At 43.3% G+C, this 13,439-nt stretch overlaps 1 protein-coding gene across 1 annotated transcript in view; it reads left to right on the forward strand.

The window, feature by feature from the left end:
• LOC113424589 (von Willebrand factor A domain-containing protein 7-like) overlaps positions 1 to 13,439 on the forward strand; it is a 59,272-nt gene that overhangs the window by 9,651 nt on the left and 36,182 nt on the right. The window contains exons 3-8 of the mRNA XM_087954257.1: positions 1,259 to 1,438; positions 4,053 to 4,128; positions 6,159 to 6,250; positions 6,941 to 7,105; positions 9,525 to 9,734; positions 11,607 to 11,745. Of these exons, the coding sequence (XP_087810383.1) occupies positions 1,259 to 1,438; positions 4,053 to 4,128; positions 6,159 to 6,250; positions 6,941 to 7,105; positions 9,525 to 9,734; positions 11,607 to 11,745 (862 nt within the window). The remainder of the gene's footprint in view (positions 1 to 1,258; positions 1,439 to 4,052; positions 4,129 to 6,158; positions 6,251 to 6,940; positions 7,106 to 9,524; positions 9,735 to 11,606; positions 11,746 to 13,439) is intronic.

The following is a 13,439-nucleotide window of genomic DNA, read 5'->3' on the forward strand; positions in this document are numbered from 1 at the left end:
AGGTGGTAAATTGCACTCCCATGACTCGCGCGACTCGTGCAACTTGCACATGCGCGCACGACACACAGCAACAGAACCAGTAGTTATACCATGACTCGCACGACTCGTGCAACTTGCACATGCGCGCACGACACACAGCAACAGAACCAGTAGTTATACCGGTCAGATCCCATCCCTGATTAACACTATGATTAACACTACGATTAACACTACAATTAGTAATGGTGGCCTGATTAGAAGCTAGAATAAAGGTAGAAATAAGGGGAATATTAGCGTACATATTTTTATATAATAGAATAAAAGTGATAACTAGATGGAAAAAGTAGAGGTTAAAATATAGTATTACTATGTATGCTCAAATAATATTGTGATTGGCATTAAAATGGAACCTTGAAATATTGAATAACTACTTTAAAACAAACACATATATTAATACTAGGATTACATAAGTTTGACTAATGTAACAAATAATATTATTGTTATTTGTATCAGTGATACCCAGATGCCACACTGCTCATGTATTGATGTTGATGTATATTTAAAAATGAATATCACTCCCCAAAAGAAGCCATTTCCTTATATCTTTCTCTTATTTTCTAGTTTCGTCTACGTTTTTTTCTTTCAGTTTTTCTTTTATTTCTCTCTTTTCGTTTTCTCTGTTGTATTATTAGAGAGAGAGAGAGAGAGAGAGATGAGAGATACAGAGAGACGAGAGAGAGAGAGAGAGGAGAGAGGAGAGAGAAAGAGAGAGATGAGAGAGATACAGAGAGATGAGAGAGAGATGAGAGATACAGAGAGACGAGAGAGAGAGAGAGACGAGAGAGAAAGAGAGAGATGAGAGAGATGAGATACAGAGAGACGAGAGAGAGAGAGAGATGAGAGAGAAAGAGAGATACAGAGAGGCGAGAGAGAGAGAGAGAGGAGAGAGAGGAGAGAGAAAGAGAGAGAGGAGAGAGATACAGAGAGATGAGAGAGAGAGAGATGAGAGATACAGAGAGACGAGAGAGAGAGAGAGAGAGAGAAAGAAAGAGATGAGAGAGAGAGATGAGAGATACAGAGAGACGAGAGAGAGGGGGGGGGCAGGCAGGCAGGCAGGCAGGCAGGCAGGCAGGCAGATTCTCCTGAACCAAATATCTAGAAGCAAGATGGCCTTCTGTGGGAGATCTGTAGTAACCAATTCCTGTTCTGTAGAGATTGTAAGAGAAGATGACTAAGTTCACATTCAGCTCTTCAGAAGTTTCATGCTATCTTTTCCCAGGTATTAACCTAATTCGAATTCTGGATGACTCCATGCTTTCCGGTCTGAAAGGGGAGGTGAACCCCACTGCTTTGGAAGCAGCTCGCCTGAGTGCTGGAAGAGCCCTTCACGTGGTTCAGAAATTCTACAGCAACACCAACTGGGTCGAAATGGAAAAGACCAGCCCTTACGAATACTTGTGTAAGTCACAACGAATATGGAAGCAAAGAACTGGCTGCTGCCTAGAGCTGACCATAAAGGGAGAGGATTTGAAAAAAGTCAAGATGACGGAAATAATCAAGTGGCCATGACTATCTTTTTGATTTATTTTTTTTATAAATACACACACAGACACACACACACTGCAAATAACCCCAGTATTGCCCTATTTGGGATAGTTTTTTTCTACTTTTCTATATAGTCAAAATTACAAAGCCCTCCCTTTGTTATTACGTCCGTATAGAAGACTGTAAAAGATGTCAGGCTTCATATTAAGCTTTGGGGAAAAGAACACAGGTTCCAAAAATTCATAATGGTTTGTATTACCGCAGAACATTTTCTAACGTTGATCCAATGAATGTGCTCTGGATTCCCAATCTGCCATTTTGTTGATGCCTTTGGAGACCAGTTCAGATTTTCATGGCCAGCTATAAAGGGCAAAGGCTGGTCCCAAGGACATAAAAGGCACCAGGAACCCTGATGGTGTAGTGGTTAGAGTGCAGTATTGCAGGCTTACTCTGCCCACAGCCAGCAGTTCAATCCTGATGGGCTCGAGGCTGATTCAGCCTTCCATCCTTCCACGGTTGGTAAAACAAGAACCCAGATTGTTAGGGGACCATATGCTGACATTGTAAACCACCCAGAGAGTGGTGTAAAGCATTATGGGGTGGTATATAAGTGCTTTTGCTATTGGAAAAAAATACATACATATCAATTCCCCTCCCACCAAACTGCAAAAAGCTCTGGTTCTATTTTCATTTATTTATTATTGTAATATTTAGTCCATCTTTCCATTTTTTTTTTAATTAGGTCAACTTCTGGTTGAAGTATTCAATGAAAAGTTTCTGGGTTTTGATGTCTTCATACATACCTATGTTCATGACGAGGCTTCCCTGGTCACCGAGCTTGACTTATGACTGTTTTTCACACACATTCACACACATCCTTGCATGTTTGTACCTATGCATGTACACACACATGCACACAAACACACACACACTTGCTTAGGAAAACAAAGCAGGTCTTAGAAAAAGGCATAGCAAACTACTTCTATAGTCAAGGGTGGGGTTTAGCCGATTCAGACCGGTTCAGGCGAACTGGTAGTTTCCGCGATCGGTTCTTTATTTCCGTGTTTGCAGCTCAACTGATTCGCAGCACTGTGGATTGCCGTGCGAATCAGCTGTTTTATTTACCGGGGCTGCCGTAGAAGGTAAGTTTCGGAGCTGAAAACGGGTGACTTCCAAACACTGCGTGTGCACACAAATCACACATTCAGTGCGTGTGTGCGCAAAGCACATGGGTGCACGCAAATCACACGCTCGCTGAACCGGTTGTTACACTGCTTGAACACCCCCCCCCCCACTGTCTATAGTGTTGCCAAAATAAATGCAGTAATATCTCTACAAAGCTAAAGGGAGTTGAGCTCATTTGGAAGGAGACTTCCAATCGGATGTTTTGGGTTTGTGTGTGCATGTGTGCATCTGTGTGTGTGTGTACTCATGTGCATTAAAGCAGGAGGTCACTATACTCCTGCATCAGTTTTATTTCAAAGAATACATCAGGGGTCAATTGAAATTAGAAATCTATAGTGGTTAAAGTGCTAGACTGGAATGCAGGAGACCATGATTTATTTTTTTTATCCTCCCTTAGGCACAGAAGCCAGTTCGGTGGCTTTGAGCCCAACCCACCTCACATAGTTGCTGTGCTGGGGAAAATACTGTAGAACCTCTGGTCATGAAGGCTTCTGACCATGACCAAATTGGGTTCCAACCAAAAAATTCACAAAATTTTTGAATATGGTCATTAACACATAATTGGGTGGAGATCAAACATGACCCCTGACCCAGAAATTCCTAAAGACAAAACATTAGAAGATGAAGAAATTGCCAAAGTTATGGAATGAATTATGGTCATGAGCAGAGTTCTATGTAGGAGGGAGTGATGGATTTCTCCCTAGACTGTACAACGGTGGGGATATAAATTTGTACAGGGCAGAGGGAGCGACCTTGAAGGACAAAAGGAACAGCCACTACCAAGACAATAGTCAGATAAGAGGGGCTTGATCCTAGACCAAGAATGTAATGTGGGCAAACATCTCAGACAAGGTGATAAAGGGAGGGAAAGGAGAGCACATTCAGGCTTTCAAAATTTGGTTACCATAGCTTGACAGTAAAAGTAATATTGACCTTTGTAGCATTAATCCCATAGTCTGACCTGCCTTGCAAACCTGGCAAAATCTCCTAAAAATAGTAGCTTCTCCAGCTGAGTCTTGCACTTGAAAGGTGGTGTGTGTGTGTGTTCATGCACTTTTGAGCATCATTTGTAGTTATGTGAAATAAAGACCTTATTGTATTTTGCGACCTGCCTTTGGCGGCTCCAACCTTCCTTCTGTCTTATTTTTGGCCCCATTAATGTCAGTTTCCCTGGTTTGCCTTCTAATATTTGTGTGTTTTATGGCCAGCCACCTTACCAGCAGTTTGGTAAGAACCCTCCCAGTACTATTCCAATTCTGAATGTCGGATTGGAGCAACTTCAGATTTTAGAGAAGGTCAGCTACGTCTAAAGAGAATCTTTCTTCTTTTTATGTTTTCCTCAGTAAATCAAAGTAGTCCTGTCATTCCCACTGCACCAGTTTCGAAGAGGACATGTGACAACTGTAAAAGGATATCAAGGTAAATCCACAAATGGGCTCATCTAAAAAAAAAAAAAGGCTTACTTTCATGGATGAAGGCAAATAGGTGTGTCCCAGAATAATGTCGCAAGATCCAGTCTGGGTTGGTTCTGTATTTTGAGCTTTCAGACTAGTGCTGGAGTCCATCTTCAGGGAACTTCTCTCTAGCAGAGTGTGTCCTGTTCTCTGTGTGTGTGGTATTTATAATACCTGTTGTACGTGACTTTTTTAGATGTTGATTGGATTGTGTTGATGGCTGGCTTTTAAATCATTAGCTATCGTTTGTTTGTGCTGCCCAGCCCTTGCCTTCTAACTCCTTGATAGGCTAGTGATAAATCAGCAGGTTGACTGACAAGGAGTCTGTTTCCCAGGCTTCAATCCCTTCACTGGTTGTTTTTGTGCCTGCTCCCCCAACAATCTGAGTTGCTGCAAAATTGAATGTCTGTCCTTGTTCACTGCAGTGTGAGGCTACCAATGAATTCAAAGGCTTATTTTATACAATGGGTTGTAAAGTTGATCTTCACCTGTAAACAAATCAAATAGAAGTAGTTCGCATTTAGCGACCACAGACAGAACTAGCAATTTAACGGTTAAACAAAGCAGTTGCTAACCAAGACAGAAACCGCACCTCTGATTTTCACTTCAGGTGGAATTTGCTTTATAGACCTGCATAAATGCGAGAACTAGTTGCAAAGTTAGATTTTTATCACTTTCCTAACTGCAACTGGCTAAGCAAGTGAGTTGCTAAACAAGAATTACGGGTAGTCCTTGACTTACAACATTTGTTTAGTGACCATTCAAAGTTACAATGGTACTGATAAGAGCAAGGACCATTTTTCACATTTACATAGCATCTGAATTTTGATCCCATGACCACAGGGATGCTGCAACAATCATAAATGTGAAAAAAAAGTTCATCAGTCACTCTTATCAGTGCCATTATAACTTTAAACAGTCACTAAATGAATGGCTTCAAGTCAAGGACTACCCATATGGCTTATCTAAATTGGTCTTCATATGAATTTTTTTGTGACCGTGGAAAAGTATTACAATTAGGGAACGGGGCTTCACTTATTTTTCTCTCCAAAATTCACATTTTCACATGCAAGTTGTTGTTTTTTTAAAAAAAGGAAGGACTATGATTTGGGTGCCTGGCAACTGGCTCACAATAATGACATCGCAGCATCCTCCAGTCACCATTTGCAACCTCCCCTGCCAGCTTCCGATAAGCAAAGTCAATGGGGAAGCCAGCAGGAAGTCACAAATGATGATCGGGTGACTGGAGGCCCCTGCAACTGCATAGGATTCTTCTAAGGATGATAAGTTGTGGATGGCCACAACTGCCATCATAAGTCAGCACGGTCATGTGACATTACTCTACAACCACATTGCTTCGTGACAGAATCTCCGGCCCCAATTTCCATGGTTAAGGGAGAACTACCTATGCACACTTCTCTGACACATCAGTCCGAAAGATTTGCATAGTTCTAGTGCTGGGGTGTCAAACTCGATTTCACTGAGGGCCGCATCAGGGTTGTGTTTGACCTCGGGGAGGGCTGGGGGGGGGCGGGGCTGGGGGGGGCAGGGCTGGGTGGCATGACATCACTCATGTTGGGAGGCACCTGTGACGCCTGAGGGCTCTGCCAGTAAAAATGGGCTCCCGAGCTCCGTTTTCAGCTGTGATGGCCTCCTGCAACCCTCTGCCAGCAAAAACTGAGCTTGGGAGGGCCATATGAGGCCTTTGTGGTCGCCGTTTTCACTGGCAGAGGCACCCCAGGCCAGTTTCCAGGGCGGCCCTGTGGACCAGATCTAAGCACCCCGCGGGCCAGATCAGGGCCCCAGGCTTTGAGTTTAACACCCCTGTTCTAGTGATAGGCACAGAGCAACAAACCTACAAACACATCTAACACATCTAAAGTTAATGATTTCTGTTATTTTCAGCATGTTTATAAAATAGAGTTCAGGATAGATTGCTGATTTCGGTCAAATTTAAGTTCACGTATCCCACATACCAAACTCTTTGTTTAACAGGACCCTGTTCCAGTGTGAGGACAACCTCCTGGTGAAAGACATGCTTACAAGTGGATATAAAGCATCACTTTCCTGCAAGAAGAAGCTACCAGGTAAAAATCACCTGTGCCTGCTAAATACTTTCATCAGTTCTTCTTCCGTGTTCCAAACAAACAGAAGGGGACTAATCATTTCTATATACTGAGCTGGCCCTTGGATCAAGACATTAATACTTAACAATAAAAATCGGCAATGGAGTCCTTTCAAATGATTTTGAGCTAAGCTTTTAACAACAGTCTTAGCAATATGCTAACCTAAAGATCTATCTCACTGCTGCTCGATCTCAGCAACTTGAAAATGTGTGGATTTCAACTCCAGAATTCTCCACCCAGCATGCTGGTTGGGAAATTCTAGGAGTTGAAGCCCACATATCTTCAAGTTGATAAGGTGTGTCTGGTAACATACTTTGCGTACATGACAGTAAAATGTAGGAGTCCCATCTCATTCATGTAGGAGGTACTGTTTAAGGAGCTCCCAGACTGAAAGGATTAGCCGGTGACGTGACCATTGCTTGAGGGACCCACCTGGGAGCTCCATTCATATTCCCGCAAGCAGCTGGAGCAAGTGACAGGAGCTCACCCTGACATGCAGCCTCTCTCAGGTTTCGAACATCGAACATTGCTAACCTCCAATCCAGCGTTCTAACCACATGAGCTAACATAGTAAGCGTTATCAGAGACTGTACATTGGTCTTTGATGTGCCAAGGTATTTGTGCCTTTTCTTTCTTTTTTCTGTATTATAGGCAAATGTGGACATGGAGGGAAATATGATGTGACTCAAACGTTCCCTATCACGGGTGGCATCAATAAGGAGACGTCTAATCCCGAACTTTCGCCACACTATCGCCTGCATCAGAGAGCAGCAGAATTAGCCATCGAAGCAACCAAGAGCTTTTTTGTGGGAGATGGTAAGGCTGTGTCCTAGGTTTATTTCTTTTTATTTAGTTATTTATCACATTTGTAAAGCGCCCCCCCCCCCATCCCTATTTGAATGACCTGCTAGAAAATGTCTCCTATCCCTGTTCTGCCCAAGATAAAAAGGCTTGGCATGCTTCTTAGAATAACCTGGTTAATCCTCAACTTGGTGCCAATTACACGTGTCGGATAGCCCTTCTCTGGATATTCAATCGATGTGTAAAAATGCAGGCAGTCCTCGACTTACAACAGTTCATTTAGCGACCATTCAAAGTTACAACAGCACCGTAAAAAGTGACCTACGACCATTTATCACACTTATGGCCATCGCAGCATTCCCATCATTATGTGATCAAAATTGAGACGCTTGGCAACTGGCTCATATTTATGACAGGTTCCAATGTCTCGGGGTCATCACCTTGAATCAATAGGGAAGCCAAATTCACTTAGCAACCATCTTACTCACTTAACAACTGTAGTGATTCACTTGACAACTGTACAATGGGGCAGAACTCACTTAACAAATATCTCGCTTAGCAACAGAAATGTTGGGCTCACTTGTGGTAGTAAGTCGAGGACTACCTATAATATCTGTGCGTTTATTGCAGTTAAGGCTTTTCCTTCGCAAATCAAGCAATATAAACTGTTGCCGCCCATGGCAATTTGAAACAGAATATAGTGTAATACCAACATAATGACAACCCTCAAGTCAACCCTGGCCAAAGCCATCTTGGAGCTTCAGTGCTGCCACACTAGAGCTGAAGGTTAGGAAGGAGGGATTTGAGATAGCTGGGGTTGTGTAGTCAAAATAAAAAAATACTTTTTCTTGGGAAACAAGGATGTTCTCAAACCTGGCCAGAGAAAGGAGGAGTGATGTCACCAGGCCAGCGGAGGCTGCCTTGATTGGGCCATATGTTTGGAATTGGGGAGGAGGACTTTCTCTTTTAATTAGGGGAAAACCGATGGACCCTTCAGAGTCGGTTTTCACCAGATATGTGCCAATTTGATATTTCCAATAAAGTTGTCCTTTGAGGAATCTACCTGCCTTGGAGTTTTTGCTTGCAATGGATCTGTTCCTTGGAACCCTGACATTAAACCGACTCTGACACATAACTTGGTCCTGCTGTAGGACATCCACTTGTCGGAAATGGTATAGGGTCACCTGTTTGAGCAGGAGATTGGACAAGAGCAGGGATTCCCCAACAGTGGTGGTATGCTACCTGTGCTATCCTGACAGTATATAGGTAATTGGGGATTGAGATAGTTAAGTTAGAATTGGGAGCTGTCCCCTTAAGAGAATGCCTCATAGTAAATGTAGCTAATGCATCATGGGAAATGTAGTTCATGTCATGTGGTCATATCTGTAAATCCTGATTGGTCACTGAATTGACCCTTGGTTGGGTTAGGGGGTTTCTTTTACTCCTGCTTGGACCCCAACAGTGTGCTGGTGTCTCACCCTGTGCTCCATCATTATGGGATGAAAGATCACTATGCTTTTACACTATGAAGTCATCTGTGCAAAGAGTTGGACATTAGATGAATCTCAACATAGCTGTGAGTTATATACCTTGAGAATGCCTTGTATGGAAACCTTTGTAAAGTTGACTGTCTGTCTTTATATTCACCCAGGAATTTAAAAGACAGAACGCTACCGGTTCAGACTGGTTTGGCTGAACCGGTAGTAAAAAAAAATCCTCAACCATCAGCTGATAGGAAAAAGAAGAGAAAAGCACAGGATTGGCTCTTCCACCCTCCCCTGCGCTTTTCTCTTCAGCTGATTGGCGCTGCAGGTCTCATCTGGTGTGGGGAAAGCTGCGCGCCAGCGTTAGGCAAAGCACGGCCATCAAGCCACGCCCACCAAGCCACACCCACCAAACCGTCGGTAAAACAATTTGAATCCCACCACTGGTCCCCAACCCTGGGCCACAGCCTATCTCCATAGAGGTGGCGGGCAAGCACATGTGCGTATCCTCTCATGGAACCATCCCCTCTCCTTTCCCCCTCCCCACACCGCCAATCATCAAAGCCAAAAAGGACCAGAAGACTTCCAAGGTTCCTTCCAACTCTGTGATTCTTTTCTTTTTCCAAAAAGTTTTTTATTTTTTTTAAATTTTATACATCTTTCCACATGAGCAATATGTTTCCAGGTTATAACACTTGTACGTAGTCATACTTTCATTTCCATTAATCTTATATAATATTAACTCATATCATTATCCACTTCAGTCATCTTTAAATAAGTTTACATTTCATATTTCAGTTCATTAATTCAATATCAATATCATTTCATCCATACATAAGTTTTCCCTATTGTTTCCATTTTCAGCTTACCGCCTATTTTATTTTACATGACACGTCATTATTATCCTTAGTTTTCTCTGTGATTCTGTTCTGTTCTTTTATTTGTTTCAGGTTTCGGCCTCTTAAGTAAAGTGGGAGACATTACTTTTAAGAAGTTTTTCAACCTGGATGGTTATTCCCTCACCTTTGTGGTGGACACTACCGGCAGCATGTCAGATGATATCAGTCAAGTCAAAACCAAATGCATCGAACTCCTCCGTACTTATTCTGGCTCACCGGATGCACCTTTTAATTACATTCTTGTGCCATTTAATGACCCTGGTAAGGAGGAGGTAGAAGACTGTGATTCCTTCTGATTTATTATCCCTTTTAGGCTGGAATTGCCCTCCTTCTTTTGCTTAGTATTCCCCCCCCCTCAAGAATCCAAGCCGGGGGGGGGGGATACGACAGGGTTAACTACCGGTTCGGGATTTACGAAGTTCAGTAATTTATGATGTGCTTCCCTGCATGCTGCGAGCCGCACGCCTGTAAATCATCATCAGCATGCTGCGTGCAGAGAAGCAGCCTTTGAAACAGCCCTCTTTTCCTGCTTTTTTAACTGCAGCTGTGCCTCGTTTGGCACCTGAAGTTGAAAAATCAGGAAATAAAGGACAGGTAAGAGCCGGGGTGGGCGAACGGGCAAAAACATCAGCAGACATGGAACCGGTTCTATATCTGCAACTCTTCAGAGCTACCAGTTCTACAGAGGTGGACAGAACCGGTAGAAACCTACCCCTGATCCAAGCAATGTGATGGCCAACTAGAAGGGGTTATGTGATTTAATAATAGGGAATGCAGCTTCTTTTTTTTAATATAAAAACAGGAGCAATTACATCTCTACTGGGCTGACCAGTGTTAAAATGACAGATCATCCTTCAGTGGAAAGTGAACCAAGCAGGGGTGGGATTCTGCCGGTTTGGACTGGTTTGGATGAACTGGATGTTAAGTTTTCATCTGGTTCGCCGAACCAGTATTTCAGGAGACCAGCTGCCCCACCCACCCCATCCTGCCCCTCCCAGGAGTCTCCACACAGCCCATTTTTAATGTAGGTAAATGCAGGGCCCACGGGGATCTTCCGGAAGTCTGGAAATGGCCCTGTTTCTGGCTTCCAGTGGGCTTCCAGAGCCCGGGGGAGGCCACTTTTGCCCTCCCAGAGTCCCAGGAGAAGCCTCCAGACCCTTGGGAAGGCAAAAAATGGCCCTCCCAGAAGTTCCAATAGGTCACACCCACCATGGCCATTCCCACCCAGCAACTGGGCAGTGAACTGGTTGCTGGGAGTTTTGAATCCCACCCATGGAACCAAAGAGGTCACAAAACTCTCCCGATGTCTCATTATTTGTTACCACTTAATGCAGAGGAAGGAGAGAAATGAGGGAAATAATCAGGAGGGGGATTAAAAACTTGAATTCTTCCCTTAAATGGGGAAGTTAGTAGTTGGTCTTTTTGAGAATGTTTGCATTTGAAACCGAAGGAGAAAGAGCATAGCAGATCTTCAATTAAGGTCATGAGGTTTATAAATCAATAGTAAAAATGCATGATTGTATTGGTTTTCAAAATATAAAATAGTAGTTTCCCACTACTCTTTTACTTTGCTTTGTACTTTATATTTTGAAAAACTAATAAAAATCAGATAGATAGATAGATAGATAGATAGATAGATAGATAGATAGATAGAATAGATATAGATAGATGAATAGAATAGAATAGAATAGAATAGAATAGAATAGAATAGAATAGAATAGAATAGAATAGAATAGAATAGAATAGAATAGAATAGAGATGATGATAGATAGGTTGATAGATATAGAGATAGATAGATAGATAGATAGATAGATAGATAGATAGATAGATAGATAGATAGATAGATAGATAGATAGATAGATAGATAGATAGATAGATAGATAGATAGATAGATAGATAGATAGATAGATAGATAGATGGATGGATGGATGGATGGATGGATGGATGGATGGATAGATAGATAGATAGATAGATAGATAGATAGATAGATAGATAGATAGATAGATAGATAGATAGATAGATAGATAGATAGATAGATAGATAGATATAGAGAACTCTGTCTGAAACTGTGGACCTTGGCTGGCCTTCTTCATCCTATCAAGGCTCAGTTCCCACCTTGATCTGTCTTTGCAGAGGTTGGACCCATCATTAAGACCCAAAGTGTGGACGAATTGGAATCCGCAATCTCTCGCCTGACTGCTACAGGGGGTGGCGATTGCCCAGAAATGTCCATGACTGGCTTGAAACTGGCTTTGCAACAGAGCATGCCAAGGTGAGAAGCGTCCAAGTTGAGGCCTCTAGTCTCTTTCTGCCCATATCTCTCAATACTGTACAGATAGTCCTTGAATCCCAGGTAATCCTGTATCATATACACAGTGTATATTCCACTCTGTTAAGGACTTACTGTTCTGGTCTGGCAGAGGCCAAATTTGCACCAATTCGATGGTGATCAGAGGTGGTATTTAGCCACTTCTGATAGGTTCTTGAGGATCGGTAGTGGAAATTTTGAGTAGTTCGGAGAACTGTAAATACCACCTCTGGTTGGCCCCGCCCCCATCTATTTGCTGCCTCCCAAGTCCCAGCTGATTGGAGTCCTGGCTGAGTCTTCTTTTGTTGCCCTGCACAGGAGAACGGAGCTGGAAAGCAGGTTAGTGGGGTCGTGAGGGAATGGAGATTTTGCAGTATCCTTCTCCTGCCATGCCCACTAAGCCACGCCCCACCCACCAAGCCACACCCACAGAACTGATAGTAAAAAAATTTGAATGCCACTACTGGTGGTGATGGAATCCCCACTGATCCGTACGAAGGGGAAGTTGCCTGCAGAAAGGGCCTCCATTTTCAGTAAGTTTCTCGGGAAGGAAAAGAGGAAGAAATTACAATTAAAAATCTTCCACATTGTTCCTGTCCATGTTTATGAATTAAATGAGAGACATATTACAGGTAATCCTCAAGTTACAACAGTTCATTTAGTGCAGTGGTTGCCCACTGGTGGGCCGCAAGAAAAGTTTGGTGGTCCGCAGAGAAATGTCACCCCCCAAAACACCCCCCCAAAGCAATTAATCCAGGCTAAGCGGGAACACAAGGCTGTGCCGCCCACATGGCCCGCGGGAACACAAGGCTTGCATCACTTGCATTGTGAACAACATGAGGTAGTGAGGGGAAGGGCGGAGGGGGGGAACTTGCCCCACTCGCCCCACGTGCCTTGCCTGGCCACCAGGCTGCTTCTTTCCGCTTCTTTCTTCTTTTGGCTGCGCGCAAGGAAAGCAGCAAAAGTCTTTCTTTCTCTCCCCCAAAACTCCACCAGAAATGAGTCTTTGGGACCCTGCAAGGCATCCTGTTCCAAGAGGCTGTGCCGGCGCAATAAGTCTCACAAAGACTCATTTCTGGCAGAGTTTGAGAAAGGACTTCTGCTGCTTCTGCTGCTTTCCTTGTATGAAGCCAAAAGTCTCTCTCTTTCCTCCTGAGAACGGAGCAGGAGACAGTATCCTGCAATCCCAAATAAAGAATGATCTATCGGTAGAAAAACGGGGTGGGGAATTTTCCTGCAGACTTTTTTAGGGGATTTTCCCAGGGTCTCTGGTCCGCGGGATTTAAAATTATGAGTTTGGTGGTCCCTGAGGTCCAAAAGGCTGCCGACCCCTGATTTAGTGACCGTTCAAAGTTACAGCAGCACTGAAAAAAGTGACTTAAGTTAGGACCATGTGTCACCATTACTAACTTTTGCAGCATCCCCACGATCATGTGATCAAAACTCAGATGCTTGGAAATTGGCTCACATTTATGATGTTCGCAACCTCCCTGGGTCACGTGATCCCCTTTTACGACCTTCTGACAAGCAAAGTCAATGGGGGAAGCCAGATTCGCTTAAAAACCAGGTTAATAACCTATCAGCTGCAGTGATTCACTTACCAACTGCAGCAAGAAAGGTCGTAAACTGGGGCAAAACTCACAACAAGTGTCTTAATT

This window comes from Notechis scutatus, chromosome 2, assembly GCF_049901735.1.
Source record: "Notechis scutatus isolate UNSWTSFEM ecotype Mainland chromosome 2, rNotScu1.2, whole genome shotgun sequence".
Taxonomy (NCBI): Eukaryota; Metazoa; Chordata; class Lepidosauria; order Squamata; family Elapidae; genus Notechis; species Notechis scutatus.